The 22,458-nt window shown below is 41.2% G+C and overlaps 1 protein-coding gene across 3 annotated transcripts in view; it reads left to right on the forward strand.

The window, feature by feature from the left end:
• amot (angiomotin) overlaps nucleotides 1-22,458 on the forward strand; it is an 86,195-nt gene that overhangs the window by 55,218 nt on the left and 8,519 nt on the right. For all 3 annotated transcript variants that reach the window (XM_084372880.1, XM_084372881.1, XM_084372882.1), the window contains 7 exons: nucleotides 4,287-4,379; nucleotides 4,472-4,617; nucleotides 9,839-9,988; nucleotides 14,859-15,055; nucleotides 16,626-16,754; nucleotides 17,015-17,253; nucleotides 17,345-17,596. In XM_084372880.1, the coding sequence (XP_084229006.1) occupies nucleotides 4,287-4,379; nucleotides 4,472-4,617; nucleotides 9,839-9,988; nucleotides 14,859-15,055; nucleotides 16,626-16,754; nucleotides 17,015-17,253; nucleotides 17,345-17,596 (1,206 nt within the window). The remainder of the gene's footprint in view (nucleotides 1-4,286; nucleotides 4,380-4,471; nucleotides 4,618-9,838; nucleotides 9,989-14,858; nucleotides 15,056-16,625; nucleotides 16,755-17,014; nucleotides 17,254-17,344; nucleotides 17,597-22,458) is intronic.

A 22,458-nucleotide genomic window follows, 5' to 3' on the forward strand; every position in this document is an offset into this window, starting at 1 on the left:
CTACAGTTCAGTTATTTGCACTACTATCCAACTACATGTAGCATCTGGTATTGTTGTTGTTGCTCTATGTTGTTGTTGTTTGTTTGCACTGAAGCTTCTTGGGAAATGTTATTTCATTGCACTGTGTACTGTGTATATGGTTGGAATGACAATAAACCCTCTTGCATCTCTTGAATGAAAAAAATAGGGGTGGGTAAGAAAATCGATTTCACATAAGAAAAGTGATTCCCCTTTGATTTAGAATATATTCACAATTGTTATATCAATTCGAAATGATAATTAGTATCGTGATGTTGACAGAACGAAAAGGCGGGATTTAACTGTGAGGGTAGTGCAGCACCAAGACAAGTTACAGCGATCACATGCTAGAGTTATCTTGAAGTTTACCTTCACACAAGGCAGCCGTTGAACGCATTTCTTTTATTTAATGACTGGATAATTACCTTTGAGAGACAAACATTAAGAAGGCCACATGTTCTTGATGACTTCTTATGCCTTCACAAGACTTTAGACTTTGGAAACTAACAACCACACAAAACTAACAACCACACAGACAACACGTTCACAAACTCTGTGGTGAAGAAAATAACTGCTCAAAAACTCTTCAAAAACTGCTTCTGCTCAGCGTCTTGTACAACGATTGACCCCCGGATCTAATGGTGTAGCAGAGAGGCTGCTCTCACTGCTGGACGTTAATAACACCGCAGAGCACAGCCCCTATTTTGTTATCACATACACGCATGCATGCTTTGAAATTAATTAATTCATTAATTATTGCTGTTATCTTTTAAAAATGAAAGGGCTGCAGAATGTTTATCTTCTTTTCAGCTGTGTTTCATACTATTTCAGTAAATTAAGGACCTAAATTAATGATTTAGCACACAGTAAACTGGAGCAAAAGACTGAAAATAGTGCCCCGTTTTCTCTTTATTCAGTTGATTATCAATTTTGAATCGAAAATCATTTCGAATGGATTCTGAATTGAATTGGGCAGCTCAAAATGAATTGTGAGATTGCCAAAGATTCACACACAGAAAGGCTGAAGAGCTTCAGTGTGAAGCACCACAGGTGGTTTCACTCACCTTAATGAGCACAATACACGGCCATTATAAAATACGAAAAGGAGCTACAAAAGCATAAAACTAGAACTGTAGTAATTCAAAACTGTAAAAGATTTCAGAAAGATTTCTCCATTTACTTCCATTGTAATTTTTATTTTTAAAAGATTAATTGTAGTGGGAATAGTAGGAAAGTAGGAAAATTTAAGTAGGATAAAGAAAAATACAAGACATGTCCTTCTAGATTTCAACATTTTGATATTTGAATGGTCTCTGTCGCACAAAGTATGAAGCAGTTGAAAAGTTTTGAAATAATGTACGCATGACGGAAAATTAATAAAAACAGAAGAACAGTAGTGTGAATGCTAAATCAGCAAGTTAAGTGGAAATAAATGGAGTGGAAATGCAAAGGGAGACAAATGCATAAATAATAAAAAAAAATACATTTAAAAATGGATAAATAAATAAATAAAATGGAAAATTAATGGGAAAGTAAATAAATCACAGAATTATTACAAAGGTAAATAAAAGCAAAAATATCCATTTATGTCACATTTTATAAATAAATTAATCACTATATGGTAATGTATTTATTGAGCCCATTATATATTTCTTTATTTACTTATGATTTTGCCAGTTTGAGTCCGTCACAGATTGTGATGAAGAGTTTGTGTTCTGATAACAGCACTTGAGTAGTGTATAGAGCAAAGCTGTTTTCATGTGTATTTTTACTGCAACTGTCACATCTTCTACATTGAACCAACCATTGTCTGGAAACATAACTCATGTTGGATTGTATTCAATAGAATATGCAAAAAAGCAAAACAAAAACACTTTTGAAAAGATGTTTTCAGATATTGTTTTAATTACATTTAATCTGTTGATAATGATAGTGAAATAATCAGTTCATAGTTTGATTGTAGTGATTTTTGCCTGTTTTTGTATAAACCGTAGTCAACCACCCATCCAACAGGTGGCTTCTAACCATGATACAGGTGCATCTAAAAAAAATAGAATATCGTGAAAAAGTTCAATAATTTTTGTCAGTTATTTCAGAAAGTGAAAATTGTATATATTCTAGACTATTCTAGACACAGTCCTGAGAAGAGCTATGATCTGCCAATTAACTCAAAACACCTACAAAGGTTTTTCTGAGCCTTTAATCTCTCAGTCTGGCTCAGTACACACAACCACAATCAAAGACTGCTGACTTGACAGTTGTCCAGAAGACACTCATTGACACCCTCCACATGGAGGGTAAGCTACAGAAGGTCATTGCTGAAAGTGCTGGCTGTTCGTGGAGTGCTGTATCAAAGCATAATCATGGAAAGTTGACTGGAAGGGAAATGTGTGGTTGGAAAAGGTGCACAAGCAACAGGGATAACCGCAGCCTTGAGAGGATTGTCAAGCAAAGCCGATTCAAGAGCTTGGGGGAGCTTCACAAGGAGTGGACTGAGGCTGGAGTAAGTGCATCAAGGGCCACCACGCACAGATGTGTCCAGGAAATGGACACAAGTGTCGCATTCCTTGTGTCAAGCCACTCCTGAACCAGAGACAACGTCAGGAGAGTCTTACCTGGCTAAGGAGGTCCCAGAGTCTGGAGGAAGAGTGGAGAGGCACAGAATCCAAGTTGCTTGACGTCTAGTGTGAAGTTTCAACAGTCAGTGATGATTTGGGGAGCCATGTCATCTGCTGGTGTAGGTCCACTGTGTTTTATCAAGTCCAAAGTGAATGTAGCCGTCTACCAGGAAATTTTAGAGCCCTTCAAGCTTCCATCTGCTGACAAGCTTTATGGAGATGCTGATTTAATTTTCCAACAGGACTTTACACCTGCCCACACTGCCAAAAGTACCAATACCTGGTTTAATGACCATGGTAGCACTGTGCTCGATTGGCCAGCCTACTGGCATAACCTGAACCCCATAGAGAATCTATGGAGTATTGTCAATAGGAAGATAAGAGACACGAGACCGAGCTGAAGGCCGCCATCATAGCAACCTGGGCTTCCATAACACCTCAGCAGTGCCACAGGCTGATGGCCTCCATGCCACGCTGCACTGGTGCAGTAATTTGTGCAAAAGGAGCCCCTTTTTGAATTGAATTGTGATGCACCTGTATGGGTACTGAAGCTCTAATCGGCAAGTTTTTATTTTCATTCAGTTAACAAAATTGAAGCAGATCAATCATCTTTTGCTGATTTAATCAAAGAACTAGTGTTTAATACTCAGTTGACTTTAAACCAAGTATTTTTGCTCATAGTTAAACTCATCCTGCATCTCAGCTGTAAGAGATGGCTTGATACTTCTCCAAGCTTCCATACAACAATTTCCTGAGCAACCAGCTCCCAGAGGTGCTTTTAATGTGGAAGGAATCACAGACAGTGACTGTGTGAGACAGACAGAGAGGGAGAAAGAATCAAACAATAAAAAATTGAATAAGTGTGTCTCTCTGTGTTAAGTCAGAATTAAAAGCATATTAAAATAAGGGGATTAAAAGACTACAAGACAGCTTAGTGACTGTGATAGATGGTGCAAACACTGCATGTATAACTGACCTTGTGTTCACATTATCAGGCCTGCAGGGGGGTAAACATGTGCACAGGCAGTATGTAGACCACCACTGAGGATAGGGTTTTTTTTATTTCGTTGTTGTTTCTTCTGTTTATGTACTGGTAATTCTCAAACTGGTTATTCATTGTGTTTAATTTCCCTCCTCGCTGGAGTTATGCTGCCCACAGCATAACTCCAGCAGGTCTGCACGTTCAATAATAAAGTCCTCGCATTCAGTGGCGGTTTGCTGATATAAAATAGCTTAACAGTTACAAGCAACTACATGTAAAACCACCAAACGAGATAACATTTTTCAACTAATGTCGAAACCATGTGCTGATGGTTTATATATTGTTTTATGCAAGTCAGTCTTTTTATGTTTGATCTGAGTGTTAATTAAAGTAACATAATCGAGGCAAGTAGAAAGAAAAAGTTACTAAAGATGCAGAATATACAGTATATTCTATATATACATAATATACAGTATATTCTGTCCCAGGAGTAGCCAGTGTAAGTGGGATTTGCTTAAGGTCGGCCAATAGCAGACTGAGTTAAAAAAAGCAATTTCTTAATTCTTAATCTAGAGCAAACTCAGTGCTGTAGAGTTCAGTGCCATCACACTAAGTCTTTGTTTTTGTGTGTGTTTGTCCCAACAATTGTGTTGTGTATTATTTAAAAGAACGCATGGAGACGGCCAATAAGCAGCTCGCTTCTAAAGACTGTGACGGCTCAGAGGACAATCGCAAAACCATTTCCCAGCTGCTTGCCCAGAGTGAGTACTACTATTAATGACAACCTTTCTAAAAAAATAAAGAAGAAAAACATTGTGTTTGTACATGCAGCCATGTGCTTGTGTGTGTTCAGACAAAGATACGCTGCGTGAGAAGGAGAAGCTGGAGATGGAGTTGACTGCACTGCGCTCTACCACAGAAGACCAGAGGAGACACATTGAGATCAGAGACCAGGCTCTCAACAATGCCCAGGCCAAAGTTGTCAAGCTGGAAGAGGAGGTAAGAGCATCATCTGTCACCTTTTGAACCTGTCCGTATCCCATAACTATACCTAAACGTGAGATCTGTTTTGTGTTTCTGCCATGGACAATGCTCTTTAATGTCGACATGGTTGGCTGGGCTTTAAGATAAAACTCTTTTACTTTTCCAAAAACAGGGGAGTCTGCTCTCAACCCTTGAGAAACTGATGTGTTTTTAAAAGAGACATATTATGCTTAAATATTTCTATTTTGGGTATCTACTTGAATAGCTGTACGCTTTAATGTTCAAAAACAGTGCACACTACCTCTATTCTCCCTCTGTCTGAGACACTCGGTTTAAGTTCCTGTCTTTCAAGGCCCCCCTCCCAAAAAGCCCAGTCTGCTCCGATTGGTCAACACACACAGGCCTGAGCCAGCACCACTCACCCACTGCATCGTTTTCAGCTTCCAGTAAGCTACAAGATACACTGAATATCACTACAAGAACTGCATCAAAACCAAAAAGTCAAACTAGCTGAGCTAGCGCTGCAGGATAAACACAGAAAAAGCAACAGGAAAAAATACCATCCAATACCCCACACCCAAAATAGTCCAATATTTATCCCTGTCTGGCTCATGTTATATCACTTTCTCTTTTTCTTTTCTTCGCCTCCTCAGACAATACCTTCTTGGCATTTTTAGCTGGCTCGGCCATGGCGTTGGTTTACAAAAAAATCCAAGTTGCTGCTGGCTAAATCCACCGACGAATAAACGCGTCGTAAAGCAGGTCGCACTAGACTTCTTTACGTCAGGTATGTGCCGACCTGATCTGGGAAGTTATGCAGTGCGGTTTCTGCCAGCGCGACCCCCCTCAGGCTGCAGAGACGTCACCGTTCATCCTATTAACTGTTATTCTACCACTTAACTGGGTTTAGAAACATTATTTTAAGGTCGAAAAACTACCTAGTGTTGCTTTAAGGTGATCAGAATGGTTATCATAGACATATCAGAGGTCATGATCTGAGTTCCAGAAGCATCTTTACCAACACACTGGCGTCACTGTTTGTTTCACTCTCCAGTCTTCCTCCTTGGCTGTACTGCTCCATATTTTCTCTTCCATCTCTCCATCTTTCTCTCTCTTTTTTTCACCTACTGTAACAAGTTTACAAGGTTCATTTATTTATCATTTAACAACAGGGTTGCAAAACGAAACTGAAAAAAATTATATGATGGTGTGTTGAGAATGAATTGAGTCTCAGAGCCTTAGGAATAATAATGCTCTGTAGTCTGGTGTTAAGGCACCAGAACAGATACAGATACTGCTGTATTTTTTGCCAGATGAAAGCAGGATGAATAGACTGTGGCTTGGATTGGTGTCGTCTTTTTGCACCTTTGGGCTCTGTGCATACATCTCAATTCACCGATATCACTGATTAGAGCCCTGTGTGGGATTTTTGAGACTGTTACCGATTTAAGAGGAGAAAAATCCACAGATTGCCAATATGGCAGTTGATATACTTAACTTTTGAGCAGAAATGGAAATAGACCTTTTGTATGTGGACTGTACACTAATTTTGAAATATGTATATTAATTGTAATCGATCGTATATTGTTCTTATAAAATATTGATCTGAAAAGAAACTAGCAACTATAGCTGTCAAATAATAAACGCAGTGGAGTAAAAGTACAATAGTTCCCTCTGTGTAGTGGAGTGGAAGAAGCAGCAGAAAGTGCAATTGAAATACAGTGCTTGCAGTGATGGCAAGCAAATGTGATAAACATGAGAGGGATGATGATGGTTGTCTTAGGAGAGTAAAATATTGGCATGTTGTTTATAATCTTTCCAGCACTGCATCTCACCACCTAGCTCTTGGGTAACAATATAGCATTAAGTAAACACAACTCTTGTCTCAGGCTCAAACCACCACACTGTTGTCATTGTCTTTCAATCTGCTGTGTTACCAACTGCTGACATCTCTAGCTGGCTAGCCAGCTACCTCGCTGTCATTAGCAAGCAGATGTCATATATAGTAAGCATGAGTGACATGACAGTTGTCAGGAAAAAGTGTCAAAGTTATATTAGTTATATTGAAAAGGAAAAAAATTATGGGGTCATTATTTATTAACTTTCCAGTATGTATTTCATCCACAAACGAGTTAGCAGCTTACCATTAAGACATTACCTCACTCTGTCCATAACAACGTCTACTCAGCTGTGTTGCACTCTGCTACATGTTCTGCTGGTGCCGCTGAGTCTGGTATTGTTGTTAATAATGGAGTCTGAGCGTGCACTGCTGGACAAAGAAATCACCCCAAGCATCATTTTCTGCATTATATGGTCCGTAAAAAAGTTTTCATATTGCCACGTATCTGAAACCATCTAAGCCCACACCGATGTAGATGTCAGCGATAGGCCCATTTTAGGGCCATATTGGGAGGAGGCTGACCGCCAGCCTTCCTGCCCTGGGCTGTGCGCAAACCATGCTAAGCTGCCAAACATGAACCTGTTCCTTCTCCTTCCAACCTCCCTCTTCTCAACCTTTTAATCTTGTTTTCATCTCCCACCATCACTCTCTTTTTGTCTCTTCGCCCATCATCCCTCCATCCTGGATGTGATTTGGTCAGGATCCAGGAGGCATGTGGGTGGGGAGTTGTCCCATGAAGGACAGGAATTGGGCCAAAGCAGGCCCAGAACCAGCCTCTGATACACAAGGCCCACTTGTTGTCAGAACAAAAGCTGCAAGCTTTTCTCTAGCACTGTCCTGCTCTTGACAAAAATGAAAGAGCCTTTAGATTGTTAGCTGTCAGCTTGCCTTGTCTAAGGTCCTCTAAGCTCTGTCTCTCTCTCTGCTTTTCTCTCCACTCTTTCTTTTATTGTCCTGCTTTTATAGATAGTTGCACCAATCTTTATCACTCTATTGAGCAGTAGTAAAGGCTCCAGTTCAGAGCAAGTTGAGTGACTTAAAGGGTTACTCCAATTTTACACATGAAAGTGTGTTCACAGGTCTTGAGGAGTACTACTGCATATGTGAAAAAGGTAGTAAGAAGGCTTTTGTGGCTCAAGAGGAAGCTGCATGTAATCTAATAAATTGCCTCCAGTGATGTCACTCAGTGGTGAAGTTGCATTGTGGGCAATGCAGGTGCCAGATTTAGAAAAGGAAGAAGAGTGTTTGAAATAAAAAAAGATGATATCTCTGGTTCTGCTGTATCAGTTTTTATCATTTGTTTTTAAAATGTCTGTAATGAGTCCAACCATGTTATAGGACTGCAATGCTAGGCTAGTGGACTGCATTTCAAAACATGGCACCTACATCTCCCCAAGACCTGTAAATACACTTTGCTGGGGTGCCACGGTAGCTCAGGTGGTAGAGTGCGCATCCCATGCACAGAGGCCTTGTCCTCGCTGCAGCAGCCCTGGGTTCAAGTCCGACCTGTGGCCCTTTGCTGCATGTCATCCCACCTCTCTCTCCTCCTATTTCCTGTCATCTCTCCACGCTGTCCTGTGAATAAAGACATACAAGGCTAAACAAAATTAGTTTAAAATACACTTTATTGTGTAACATTGGTGGAGTTACCCTATAAGGGACAAGTGCAATGAGCACAGTGTCATCTGTAATCCATCCGAGATTTTTTACTTTACTCAATTTCTAAGCTGCATTCGTCCCCCTGCCATCTTGACATTTTTCACTTTTTGAAGAGGTTTGACCTTTTGTTGGCCCTGTTGTTCTTACAATAATTAACCAATCCATCACCCCTGGCTTTGCAGACCCATTTAAAACAGCCTCTGTTCAGCTGCTTCTTTAAAAGCCCAGACCCCATCCATCCAATTTGAACCATTTCCAACCCATTTTAAAATTGCCTTTCATCTCTAAAATACTGGGGAAAAAAATGTCATCCACCAGCTCCTTCAAGTTGCTGAGAGAAACAATATTTTTGATCAATTTTAATCAGGCTTTTGCCAAAAACACAGTTCCGAAACCGAGTTACAAATGTCATCCTTATACAGGCTGACAGGGGAGAACATTCCATCCGGGTCTTTCGATACCATTGATCGCACAATCCTTATCTATAAATGATTTAATTAGGTATGTTGGTATCACAGGAAAAGCCATAGATGTGATGTTAAATAGGACTAAAACCAAAGTTTTTTGTGTCTATGGGTAATTATGTGTCACCACCCGCTCCGATGTTATATGGGGTGGCTCAGGGGTCAGACCTTGCCCCCATTCTGTTCTCTCTGTATATGCTCCCCCTGGGCAAGATAATCAGTCAATTTTGTTGTATCGCCTATCTTTGCTATGCTATGTTACAACTATGTAACTGCTGTAAAGAACTGGATGTCACGCAATTTCCTCCAACTTAACACGGACAAAGCTGAGATCCTTATTATTGACCCCAACAATTCTACAAATAATATTCTCCAGCATATTGCTCCACTCACCCCCTCTGTCAAACACACCAGAAATCAACTTCTTCTTCGCCGCTCTAAGAACAGCAGTTGCCAGGGGCGGCACAGTGCAACTTCCTGTGTTGGCTTTTAGAGCAGCAAAGAAAAAGTGATTTCCGGTGTGAAACGTTAAGCAGAGCTAGCGGAGCTAACTGGGAAGTAGCAGGATCCCGTTTCTAAATTACATGGTATCGGATTTGTGCAAAGACTCACGTACTCGCCGATACCAATACCTGCATTTTCGGCAGTATCGACAGCATTTCCGATACTGGTATCCTAATCGGAATAACTCTATCAAAAACACACCCCTTTAGCCTGGTTCTCCCATGATCTCAAGGCTTGCTCTGTGTGATTATGGTATCATTTGAGTGTGTTTGCTGTTTTTGTATGTAGTTATTGCTATGTTTTGTATTGCATGTGTTCCTGGTGCTCTGTGCTTCATGCTTCTCTTGTACACTTTTTCAATTCATATTGTTGTGATGTAAAGCACTTTGTAACTTGCGTGTAGAAAAGTGCTATCTAAAGGACTAACACCATAACTCTGATTTCTGTTCTGGGAACAAATCAAGGTACAACAATAATAATAATAATAATAATAATAATAATAATAATAATAATAATAATACAATAAGCCAATATGACCAAGCAGGTTTTTACTGCTGGACTAATTTCTTGGTGTGTAGCAAATTTGAAGTCTTCAACCATCAAATAACCTCACAGACAGCAGGCTCTCGTGTAAAGGTGAATAAGCATAGCAGAGGTACCATCATGTAAGTATTGCCGTGTGTGTGTGTGTGTGTGTGTGTGTGTGTAGCTGAAAAAGAAGCAGGTTTATGTGGAGAAGGTGGAGAGGATGCAGCAGGCTCTGGCTCAGCTCCAGGCAGCCTGTGAGAAGAGAGAACAACTTGAGCACCGACTCCGTACAAGGCTGGAGAGAGAGCTGGAGTCACTACGCATGCAACAGGTAACACACCAGGCCCATCTCCCAATAAAAATCTTTTTTTCATTTGTGAATATTTTTTTGTTAAAGGATAACTACCGTTTTTTACAACCTGGACCTTATTTCTGGCAAAACATATGGTCATTTACTCACCCAGATAACTTTGGTGTCATTCGGCGTCGTTCGGACGAAATTAGATCCAGTGTAGCGGCGATATATCCATATAATGGGAGAGACGGGGCAGCGACACACAGCCTCTATATAACGCATTATCTGCCACGAAACTAGTTAATTTCATCAATATTTTGTTATGAAATGCTAGCGCTATTAGCCTCTGAGTCCGGGCTCGTCTATTGTCAACATCCGGGGTCTGTAGGTTGACCTACTACCTCTGACCTGGAAGATGTCGTCTCTGAGCTGCGCGCGCACCCGCGACAGCGCGGCTTGTTTACCTGTAGCTGCTACTGCTAGTTTGACCCCGGATGTTGATAACGGACGAGCCCGGACTCAGAGGGGAATAGCGCTAGCATTTCATAACAAAATATTGATGAAATTAACTAGTTTCGTGGCAGATAATGCGTTATATAGAGGCTGTGTGTCGCTGCCCCGTCTCTCCCATTATATGGATATATCGCCGCTACACTGGATCTAATTTCGTCCGAACGACGCCGAATGACACCAAAGTTATCTGGGTGAGTAAATGATCATATATTTTGCCAGAAATAAGGTCCAGGTTGTAAAAAACGGTAGTTATCCTTTAAGTCATGTTGACAGAAAGAGCATGTATACATATAGATATACTTTTGAACTAATTAAAATAAATACATTTCAGAAAATAAGATTTTTTCATGGTATGTTGTACATACCATGAAAATAATGTACAAGCATGCTTATCCATATATATCGTAATTTGGCACATATGCAAAGGCAGAAGCAGATTATATACCTGCATTTTTGTTTACAAGGTCTTTATCAATATACATCCTTGTGTACAACTAAATGCCAACAATTAGCAGTTTCCCCTCCCAAGTGAGTAATCTGCAACCCACCTGTCCTTCTCCTAGCAGTAATTAAACTCCTGAAACCTCATCTATTTTCCTCTCAATTACATATTTGGAGGTTTTTTTCAAGGGAAAAAAATCCCTACTTGGCTTAAAAATTGCTTGGATGTAATGCCATGTTCAGACCAAACACAACAATTAGATTATGATTAATCACACTTTTTAGACTATCCTTTTTTTAGACTATCCTTTGTAAACTGCAGTTGCTCAGCCATGGTATTGACTGGTTATTCTGTTCATGATATGTCTTGTATAATTCATTTTAAAAAAGCACCATTTGGACAGGTTAAGGATGTTGAAACTTGATTTTAATTGGAGGGGGTCTTTAAAATCTCACCTCCTGTTCTTATTGAAGAATAAACAGCCCACAGGCTGCGTCTCCCCAACCATTTTATCATCCAGACTTGTTTCTTCTGCTTTTTTTATTTCTCACTGCAAAGTATTACCATTACTACAATAAGCTGTCTCCATTTGTATTCATGTGAGATCACGTGAGGCACAATAATATTAATGACATCCTGTAATGTATGAAACACCATTATTTTCAAGTCTTGTATTGTGTGCAGATTTGAGATAAGAGACAAGAACATCAGTTAAGATTGTCCTTGCATGATGCAAATTTCAAAAATGCAAAAATCAATTTCAGTCTGTTAAGATTTTTTAAGTCCTTTAGTGTGAGCCCAGGTTGAGAGAGCTTCAGACCAAGGTACTAAGGTCTTTTCATTGGCACCATGACACTGTCGAACAGAGCACTCTGAGATCATAATATCCAACAGCAGGCACCACCAGCTATTCAATGATAGTCTGTGGTGGTTGCACCATACTACCAGGGTTTTCTTTGCAGCAGTTAGGCCAGAAAGCCAAATTCTTTTTTTCATGCACCAATGTAGACCTGAGAATTGTCATTTAGAAGGCATTATAAAAGGCAACATGGAATCTCCTTATTGACAATTTTTGAAAGCAATTTAGTAACTTGTAACCATAAGAACTGTACCTCAGGGCATTCCCAAAACATACAGTCATAGTCTTTACATACACTTTTAAAGAACATTTATTTCATGGCAGTCTTCAGTTCTAATGATTTCTACAGCTCTCATGTTTCTGTGATGGAATGAGTGGAACACAAACTACTTTGTCACAAAAACATTCATGAAGTTTGGTTCAATAATACATTTATTATTGGTCTTCTGAAAATGAGAACAATTTTGCTGGCTCAAAAATATACATCAAGTAACGTGAACGATCAATTTTGGTGATTGAAGAAGGTTGTGTGAATCAAATGTTCTTTGTAGCATGGCCTCTTAACTTCTTCTGAGTGATTCTGATTGATAACAGCTGGTGACTTTTCTGGGCCCATTTTAATAGGGCTTGTTTGATACAGACATTAGACTCAGCCACAAACACTATAATGGGAAAGTCTAAAGAGCTCAGCATTGATCTGAAAGAGCACATTATTGATTTGAACAAGTCAGGAAAGTCACTTGGAGCCATTTCAAAGCAGTTAAAGGTCCCAAGATCAACTGTACAAACAACCGTTTGTAAGTATAAAGTGCATGGCACAGTTGTGTCACTGCCACGATCAGGAGGAAAACACAAACTATCACCTGCTGCTGAGAGAAAACTGGTCAGGATGGTCAAGAGTCAACCAAAAACCACCAAAAAACAAGTCTGTCAGTGTCCACAGTCAGGTGTGTTTTACATCAACATGAGCTGAGAGGCTGCCGTGTTAGAAAGAAGCTCTTGCTCCAGACGAGGCATCTTAAAACTCAACTAAAGTTTGCTGCTGATCACATGGACAAAGAAAAAACCTTCTGGAGGAAAACTCTGTGGTCAGAGGAAACAAAAACTGAGTTGTTTGACCGCAATGAGCAGCAATTTGTTTAGAGGAGAGAAGGTGAGGCCTTTAACCCCAAGAACACCAAACCTACTGTCAGGCATGGTGCTGGTAGTACACTGCTCAAAAAAATTAAGGGAACACTTAATCGTCACAGTAAGTTAAACTTCTGGGATATCAATCTGTCCATTTAGGAAGCACAAGTGATTGTGAATCAATTTCTTTGGTGCAAATGAAAGTGACAACAGGTGAAATGGAGAAGCAAAAGCAGGACAACTCCCAAAACAGGGAATGGTTTTGCAACTGGTGGCCACAGACAATTGCTCTCTCCTGATCCTTCCTGACTGATTCTTCTCTAGTTTTGGGTTCTGCTAGTGTCCTTGTCACTACTGGTAGAATGAGGTGGTACCTGCAGCCCAATCAGGTTGCACAGGGTGTCCAGCTCCTCCAGGATGGGACATCCATATGTGCGGTCGCAAGAAGGTTTGCTGTGTCTCCTAGCACAGTCTCAAGAGCATGGAGGAGATACCAGGAGACCGGCCGTTACACGAGGAGAACTGGACAGGGCCTTAGAAGGGCATCAATCCAGCAGCGGGGACGGCATCTGCTCCTTTGTAAGAGGAGGAACAGGAGGAGCACTGCCACAGCCCTACACAATGACCTCCAGCAGGCTACTACTGTGTATGTTTCTGACCAAACTGTCAGAAACAGACTCCATGAGGGTTGCATGAGGGCCAGACATCCTCTAGTGGGAACTGTTCTCACAACCCAGCACTGTGCAGCTCAATTGACATGTGCAAGGGAACACCAGAAGTGGCAGGTCAGCGATTGGCACCCCGTTCTCTTCACAGATGAGAGCAGGTTCACACTAAGCACTTGTGACAGGAGTGAAAGAGTCTGGAGATGAGGTGGTGAATGTTATGCTGCCTGTAACATCATTCAGCATGACCGGTTTGGCGGTGGGTCAGTGATGTTCTGGGGAGGCATATCCTTGGACGGTCATACAGACCTCCATGTCATAGTCAACGGTACCCTGACTGCTGTTAGGTACTGTGATGAAATCACAGACTGATTGTCCAGGAGCTCACTGATGCCCTGATCCAGGTCTGGGAGGAGATCTCCCTGGGCACCATCTGCTGACTCATCAGGAGCATGGCCCAGATGTTGTCGGGAGTGCTTACAGGCACTCGGGGGGCCATACACACTACTGAGTCACAATATGAGTTGCCATGATAAAATTCATAGAAGTTGGATCAGTCTGTGATTTCAATGTTTTACTTTGATTTCCTGTGTGATTTTGAATCCAGCCCTCAGTGGGTTGATGATTTTGTTTTCCATTGATAGTTGTTACATCATTTTGTTCTCAACAAATTCTACAATGTACATCACTAAAGATTTTCAACTTGAATAATTTGTTCATCAAGATGTAATGTGTGATTAGAGTATTCCCTTCATTTTTTGGGCAGTATATTGTGCTGTCCCAAACACACATCAAAAGTGGTAAAGGAATGGCTAAATCAGACTAGAATTGAGGTTTTAGAACGGCCTTCCTAAAGTCCTGACATGAACCCAACTGAGAACATGTGGACTGTGCTGAAGAAACAAGTCTGTGCCAGGAAGCCAACAAATGTAGTTGAATTTCACCGATTCTGTCAAGAGGAGTGGTTAAATATTCAGCCAGAGGACGACCAGAAGCTTGTGGGTGGCTATGGAAGGGAAATTTAACCAAATATTAGAATAACTGTATGTTTATTTTTGATCTAGCAGATTTGGTCACATTTTCAGAAGTCCTATAATAAATTAATTATTGAACCAAACTTCATGAATGTTTTTGTGACAAAGTAGTTTGTGTTCCACACCATCACAGAAAAATTTGCGAGGTTTTGCCAGGTTATTACCCATGATAAAGAAAAGGATTTATAGCAACTTTTCTTTATTTAGAAAGTTTCCCTTGTCTTGTTGGTATTGTACAGTTGATTTGTAAGTTTGTCCCTTCCAGCGTCAAGGAGGCACTCAAAGCAGTGGTGTGGTCCCATCCGAGTACAATGCCACAGCGCTCATGGAACATCTAAGGGAGAAGGAGGAGCGGATCCTGGCTCTGGAGGCAGACATGACCAAGTGGGAACAGAAGTACTTGGAGGAGAGCGTGATGAGGCAGTTTGCTCTGGACGCTGCCGCATCTGTTGCCACTCAGAGGTGCATGTTAATAATAGTTATTTCATTCTTCAAGCCATTTTTTCAGACATTGATACCTCTCAAAGGCCACTCAAATGTAGATTAGCTAATTTGAAATTGCAGCATTATTCTCTGGTTCTTGTTGTTCTTATTGCTTAAGATTCATTACAATCATAGACAGTTTCTGAAGGAACCATAGTAGTCTGGAGATTGGATTTCATATTTGCCACCATCTTTGTAAGATTTAAATTAAAGCAATTTGAGCAATGTAATGGAGCCTGAATGGAGCTCAAGTCCATCAAATCATAACCACCTTGACCTTTCATTCAAGCCAAATCATCCACAAACATACCACACTTTATGGCCCTTGATTAGAAAAGTTGAATTTAACTTAGATGTTACACCCTGGTTTTTCCAGTGTATTTCCATACAATTAAGTACCTAACACCAAGTGGTCATTTGAGGAACTGCAGCGCCTGGGATTGTTTTTTTTTTTACACAAGCCCCATTCACACTGCCCTTTCAAGACGAGAATCATGCCCCGATATACTGCCTCGCCATCTGTTTGAAAGTTACAGAGGCGGAGAGGAGGGACAGTTTAGTTCCGCCTCTGATCCACCACTGGAGGTAGTAACAGAGTCGCAGCAGAGACGAGACGATGTCTGTGAATGGAAAAGCCAGCAGCTTGGGACAAAAGTGTGTTGATCTGATGGTGTTCAGTCTGACAACTAACAGATCCTCCACTCATCAAAGAAAAGAGAAATGACTCACGCTTCAACCCACAAGGCAACGTTACAAGAACAAACAACAGTAATGTGGTAGCAATTGGTGTCTTCAGCATCTTATATGAGGAAAAAATACAGAATTTATACTTGGAGATTCTGTCTCTCCTCCTCCTCTTTGTCACATTTCTGCCCAGAAAACAGCAGCTGTCCCTGGCAGGCAGCTCCCGCAGTTGAATGGCAGTGATTTTGTGATGTAATTTAGAGCAAAAAACGTTGTCCGTTTCCACGATGCATGGTAGGTCAGGATCTTAATCACAACACATTATAACTGCATCCATATGATTATAAACAGTCAGCCGATACATGTTTAGATTAACAGGTGGAAACAAGTTAAAAATACACTCAGATCTCACCGTTATGATGTGTACCATCACGCCTCTTTTGGTTCCACAACACTGGCATGCTGTATGAAATGACACACTGGAGCAGCTTTAATCCGACGCTGCTTGGTTCTGTGTGAACAAACAAAGACGGTGTAAAGGCGAGCCTTCGTTGCGGCAATAATGCGAAATCTCTTTTTGAAAAGGGCTACTAACTGCTGTGGTTGGGTACTGCTAGTTTCAAATGGTCTCTTCATTTTAAGCACTCAGCAGGAATAAATTGTATTTCAGAGTATCACTAGCCTTTTCATGTTTTAAAATGTGTGTTTTTTAACATTTTGCATGCTCTTTAAATGGCCTAATGGGAACACAAATCCCAGGATGAGACAACATTCAAAACAGGTCAGAAGTTAAGACTGAAGTGCTGTCGATGACCTACTTTTGAACACTGTTGTAATGTATTGGACGATTCCTTCTGTATTGCAGGGATACATCTACAGTAGTGATAAGCCACTCTCCGAGTAGCAGCTATGACACGTCGGTGGAGGCTCGAATCCAGAAGGAAGAAGAGGAGATTCTCATGGCCAATCGGCGCTGTCTGGACATGGAGAGCAGGTAATATACTTCCCACATACAATCAGCCTCCCTGTGACCTGAATATTTACTGTACATATAAATGGATGGAGTTCAATGACATCTCACATGAACACCAAGTTGACCAGATCTAATATTCAACAATGTTTTGAGAGATTTAAAGTCCGGACCAAATTAACTAAACTAGGGGTGAAAAAGCACTTGTGTAGCTCTCAGGGTCGCACTGTCCTGCAGTAACTGTGGGTCCATTTTGGTCCTCCCTCTCACTCTGCCTAATCCAGGATAAAGAATCTACATGCCCAGATCATAGAAAAAGACGCTATGATCAAGGTGCTCCACCAGCGCTCCAGGAAGGAGCCCATCAAGTCGGATGCACCATCTGCCATGAGGCCCTCTAAGTCCCTGATGTCTATCTCCAACACTGGCTCAGGTGGTTCAGGACTGCTTTCTCACAGCCTAGGACTTAGTAGCTCACCCATCACTGAAGAACGCAAGGACACTAGCTGGAAGGGCAGCCTGGGTAAGAACCAGCAGTCCTCACAGAGTATTTATCACTTGTTGCATACTCAATGTATATGAGTGACAATTGTTCTCTTCTCATGTTCATCCAGGGGTTCTGCTGGGTCCTGAGTTTCGTACAGAGTCTCTCAGGACGGAATCAATCTCTTCATCCCCCTCTCCGGTGCTTTCCACCCCGATGACTGCAGGCCACTCGAAGACAGGCAGCAGGGACAGCTGCACGCAGACTGAAAAGGGCCAAAATCAGGACACCAGCAAGCCTAGCACTCCAGCCCTGCAGAGCATGACACTGCCTGCCCGCCTGTCCAGCCCTAGCCCTGTCTACATCCCTGACCGCTTAGCAGGTCAGCTCACACTGTCTGTCAGACAAGTCATTATGAGCTTGAAGGCATGTCAGGCTCCCTACACACCCACAGTATGCCTCACTTGATGGGTACTTGGCGTAGTCTGGCAGTAACTACCCTAATTCTTTTACCATGTCCAAATAACAACACAAGTGATGCTCTGGATGGTTTTAATCACCCGCTGTGGAGCCTTCCTTTTCTGGGCTGTTCTTGGTTTCTGTAGGAAGTGGAGTCTTTTCTGTGCTTTTTTAACCAGGGTGGTGATGTGTGACGACTAAGATATGTTCTCAGTGATGGTAATTTTTTTTCAAAATCAACACTCAGCTCATGGTTTTGCTGATATTGAGCAGTAGATTGTTCTCTGTGCGCCACTCTGCACGATTGTTAATTTCCTCCTAATATGACCTCTCGTCGTTGTTTATAATGCGGCAGATGATGGTGGTGTCATCCTCATTCCTCACTATAGAGTTCTCTTGATGTCTGAGAGTGCAGTCATGGGTGTACAGTGTGAACAGGAGGGGGCTGAGCACACAGCACTGAGCTGAAGTCAACACAGCATTCTGATGTAGCTGTTCTTATTTTCCAGGTACCTGAGGACTGAGTAAAGGGCAGTAGATATGGCATCCTCTGTGGATATGTTGGTTCTGAAACCAAACTGGTGAGGGTCCATGCTGGCAGGGATGTTGTCTTTGATGTGCTGGAGAACCAGTTTCTCAAAGCACTTCATCAGGATGGGGGTGAGAGCCACAGGGCGGTAGTTATTATGACCAGACACAGCAGACTTTTCAGGTACAGTAACAATGATGGCTATCTTGAGGCAAGAGGGAATAGTCTCCTGTGAGAGTGAGATGTCAGTAATAACATCAGTTAGCTGATCGGCACATGTTATTAGTACACAGCCAGGTATATTTTCTGGACCAGCAGCCTTATTTATATCGAGTCTCAGCAGGATTTTTCTCCGAAGCAAGCATAAAATGTGTTCAGCTCATTCTGCACTGTGGCCTCACACATGAGGCTCCTGCTCTTGTAGCCTGTGATATTTTGAATCTCCTGCCACATGTCTTAATTGCCATTGGTGTTTAAGTCCCGCTCCAGTCTCTGTTGATGTCTCCTCTTTGCCTCTTTGATATCAGCTTTCAGTCTTGCTCTGTTGGTGTTGTATGCTTACTTGTCACCTGACTGAAAGGCAACTTTTTTGCCTCTGAATAGAGCCCTCATTTCTCCATTCATCCAGGCCTTCTGGTTGTGGAATGATCTTACTGTCTTTGTGATCACCATGTCATCAACACTTTTGCTGATATATGCTGTCACTGAAGATGTATATTCCTCAAGGCTGATGTTGTTATCCTGCATGACAGCATCTCTGAACATTTGCCAGTCTGTGAATTCGAAAACAGTCCTGTTGAACTGCTGTAGCTTCATCTGTCCACACTAAAACAGTTTTTACTGATGGTTTGACCCTCTTTATCAATCAGTAAGTAGGCAGAAGAAGGAGATAAATATGATCTGATAGGCCAAAGTGAGGATGTGGGAGGGCTTTGTCAGGAATATTTGTACACACATGGTCCTGGATATTTCTTCCTCTGTTGGGGATCTGGACATGCTGGTGGAATTTAGTTAAAACAGGTCTGAGGATTGTTTGATTAAAATCACCAGCTACTATGACAATTCCATCTGGTTGTTTAGTCATGTTGCTGATGATGACATCACACAATTCCTGCAGTGCATTTTTTAGTTTAACAACAATAAAAAAAAAAAAACTGTTGAATTCTCTGGGCAGACAATATGGTCGACATCTTAGCATCAGAAATTCAACATCTGGTGAACACTGTCCATCTACTCTGACAGTGTTTGAGCACCAAGCATTATTTATGTAGACACAGAGCCCTCCTCCTCTCCTCTTACCGGAGTCCTGTGTTGGCTCTGAACAAGGACCGCCCATCCAGTAAAATATCTTGATCTGGGATGATAGGGGTTAACCATGTCTCTGTGAAGATGAGGGCACAGCAGTCAATTAAAAGTGTAGCACCCACCGTAAAGATTTGGTGTAAAAAAAGATTGTCACATACATCTACTTTCTGTTGCCAGTAGGTGGCGCAATGACGATGACCCCTGATTGGCCTGTAAATGTCCTCAGGCCAGTACTCATATCAAAAATGTTAAAATTTGGAGCTGATTTGTTTAGTGCTCTCAAGTTAAAACAACTTTCTGTTTCTGGATGAATAATGTATCATTTGCTTTACTGGGAGTAATTTGTCAGAGTAAAGGGGCTGTTACTTCCTGTGGCACTATCACTATGACTTAATATGAGCATGTTAATGTCCTCAGGCCAGGACTCTAATCCAACTTGTGAAGTTTGGGACAGATTGCACAATGTATATTTGAGATACAACAACTTCCTGGTTAATGGCAAAGTGTAGACTCTTGCCGCAATACCAGTGCAGCCCCGTGTGTTCCCAAAAAAAACATCATCAAGGTCTCACGGCTTCTCTGACCACATTTGAGATGGATCTGGTAAACCCAGTAGGAGGAGAATGCCATCTCCTGTTGCCAGTAGGTGGCGCTATGACTATGAATGAATCTTGTCATGTAGATGTCCTCAGGCTTGAACTTTCATTATACATTTTTGGGCAGATAGGGTAATGTTTATTTGAGTTACAACATCTTCCTGTTCCATGGCCAAGCGTTGAAATTTGCCACGGTGCAATGACAATGACCCCTTATTGGCAAGGATATGTCCTCAGGCTGGAACTCCGTTACAGCCACAACCCAGTTGTTGGGCTTCGACCATTCAACATGCCTCTGAATTGTTATGTGTTTTGGACCCTGCACAAAGGAGGTCAAGTTGACTTTCTATGTCCACCATGTGGCGCTAGATAACACTCAGTACTGACACATTAGGAAAGTAAATAAAGGGTAGACTGCACCATGAAAATGTCATGTCAATGAAATAATGACTGTGACAAGTTAAGTTGTTAGTTGTGAACAACTTCCTGTTTCATGGTGAATAGTGTGTCATCATGGCAAAGCTGTTTGATTTAAACTCACAGGCTTCATTATTTATCATTCTCAAGGCTGTAAGACTTTGCAGATGATATGTTTAACAGTTTAGCAAGTTTGCAAAGTTTAATACATTTTCCAGCACGTTTAGCCACACCAAAATGTGATTGTGTCTGGAAACTAACAATAATAACAACTACAATAAAGATATAATAAATAATAACCCTTTGGATTACAGTAGGGTCCAGGGATGGAAATTAGCACCCACCACCCGCCAAATGTGGGTGAATTTGTGTGCTGGCGGGTGAATTGAATCAGTTTACCAGCCACTGTGGCAGGTTAATTCCAGTCAGATCTGATCCGATTAATCTTAATGATTGATATCTTGGTTAAGGCATAACAGTGCGCTTTCCACAACCCTAGAGTTAGATCTGGTCAAATTATATGTTTCTGATTGGACCAAAGTGTCAGTTGGACTTCACTAGCAAGCCTTCACTTGGACTCTTCACTGCTACTAATTATTACTCTGCGCTCCGGTCAGCCGAGCCAGCCGTATATATGTCTATGGAGCCGGCTACCCCATTGCTTGGCAACCATCGACTCTAAGTTGGAACTATTTATTGTGGCGCACGAATAAAGGTAAGAGGGAGCTATTTTTTTGTCGGAGTTTACAAGAACTGAAGTAAATTAAATTGTGGCGTTACATCGTGGGTGTTAAAAGAACCGCTGAGGAGAGTGTGAAGGAGAAAGGGGAGCCAAGCGAGGTAAAGGCCAAGAAGAGATTTTTTAATGAAAAATGGAGAACAGCAGAGGGTGGGGAACGCCGGTATTGGCTTGTGTATGAGGAGGAAAGTCAACTGATGTACTGCTCGGTTTGTCGTCAACATGCATCGGACACTCAAAAATCGGTTTTATCGCTGGCAGTTAAAGTGCAACATTTGGAATTGGGACATTGAGGTTAATGGGTAATTGTTCTGTATTGTGGTAAGGACTTGGTGTTTAATAGCTGAACTGTGGGAACTTCTCTCCTTACTTTTGATAGACTTTTCTATAACAATTTCCACTTTCTTTGTGTGGGTCCAGTACGGTTGAACATAGGGAATAATGAAGTACAGTAAATTCTATAGTTGCAAGTAGATATTGCTATATATTACTAACCTTCTAATCACCTAAGGATGCAATTTCCACTTCCTTTGTGTGGGTCCAGTGCAGTTGAACATATGAAATAAGTTGAAGTAGGCTTACTCTAAATTCCTGTAGTTGCAGGGAGATATTGATATAGATTTCTAACCATCTAACCTTCATTTTGAACCACTTTGTCTATTCAGACTTCATTTCCTGTTATTTCACCACCTAGTAGATGACCCTTGGACAGTTTTACCCCTGTAATCATTCATAGGCATCACATAATTACTGAATAATCAACTCTGGTAACAAGTACTGATTGGGAAATACTATGTGCATGTCTTGTACAAGAAAAATATGTTTCTAGGCATTGTACTGTACACATCAACGCTTAAATATAAAAGTAGCTGGTAAAAATGTTGAGTGGCAGATTGAATGGCAGTGGTAGCTTTTAGAATTTACCAGCCACAGTGGCAGGTGGACAAAAAAGTTAATTTCCATCCCTGGTAGGTTCCTTGCCCCGTATGGTGCTTTAGATTTGGCTATACAATGAAAACATAAAACTGTAGGCTATGGCTGCAGCTTTAGATCTCAAAAGAATTAAAATACTGAATACTTAATAGTTATTATTTACTGAGAGATGTGCATCAACACATTATTCACACAGTATTCCAAAACTAATCAACATTTTTTCAAGTCAATATTTAATCAGTGCTTCTGTCTTGCAATTCTAGGGT

This window comes from Pagrus pagrus (genome assembly GCF_965226575.1).
Source record: "Pagrus pagrus genome assembly, chromosome: 14".
Lineage (NCBI taxonomy): Eukaryota > Metazoa > Chordata > Actinopteri > Spariformes > Sparidae > Pagrus > Pagrus pagrus.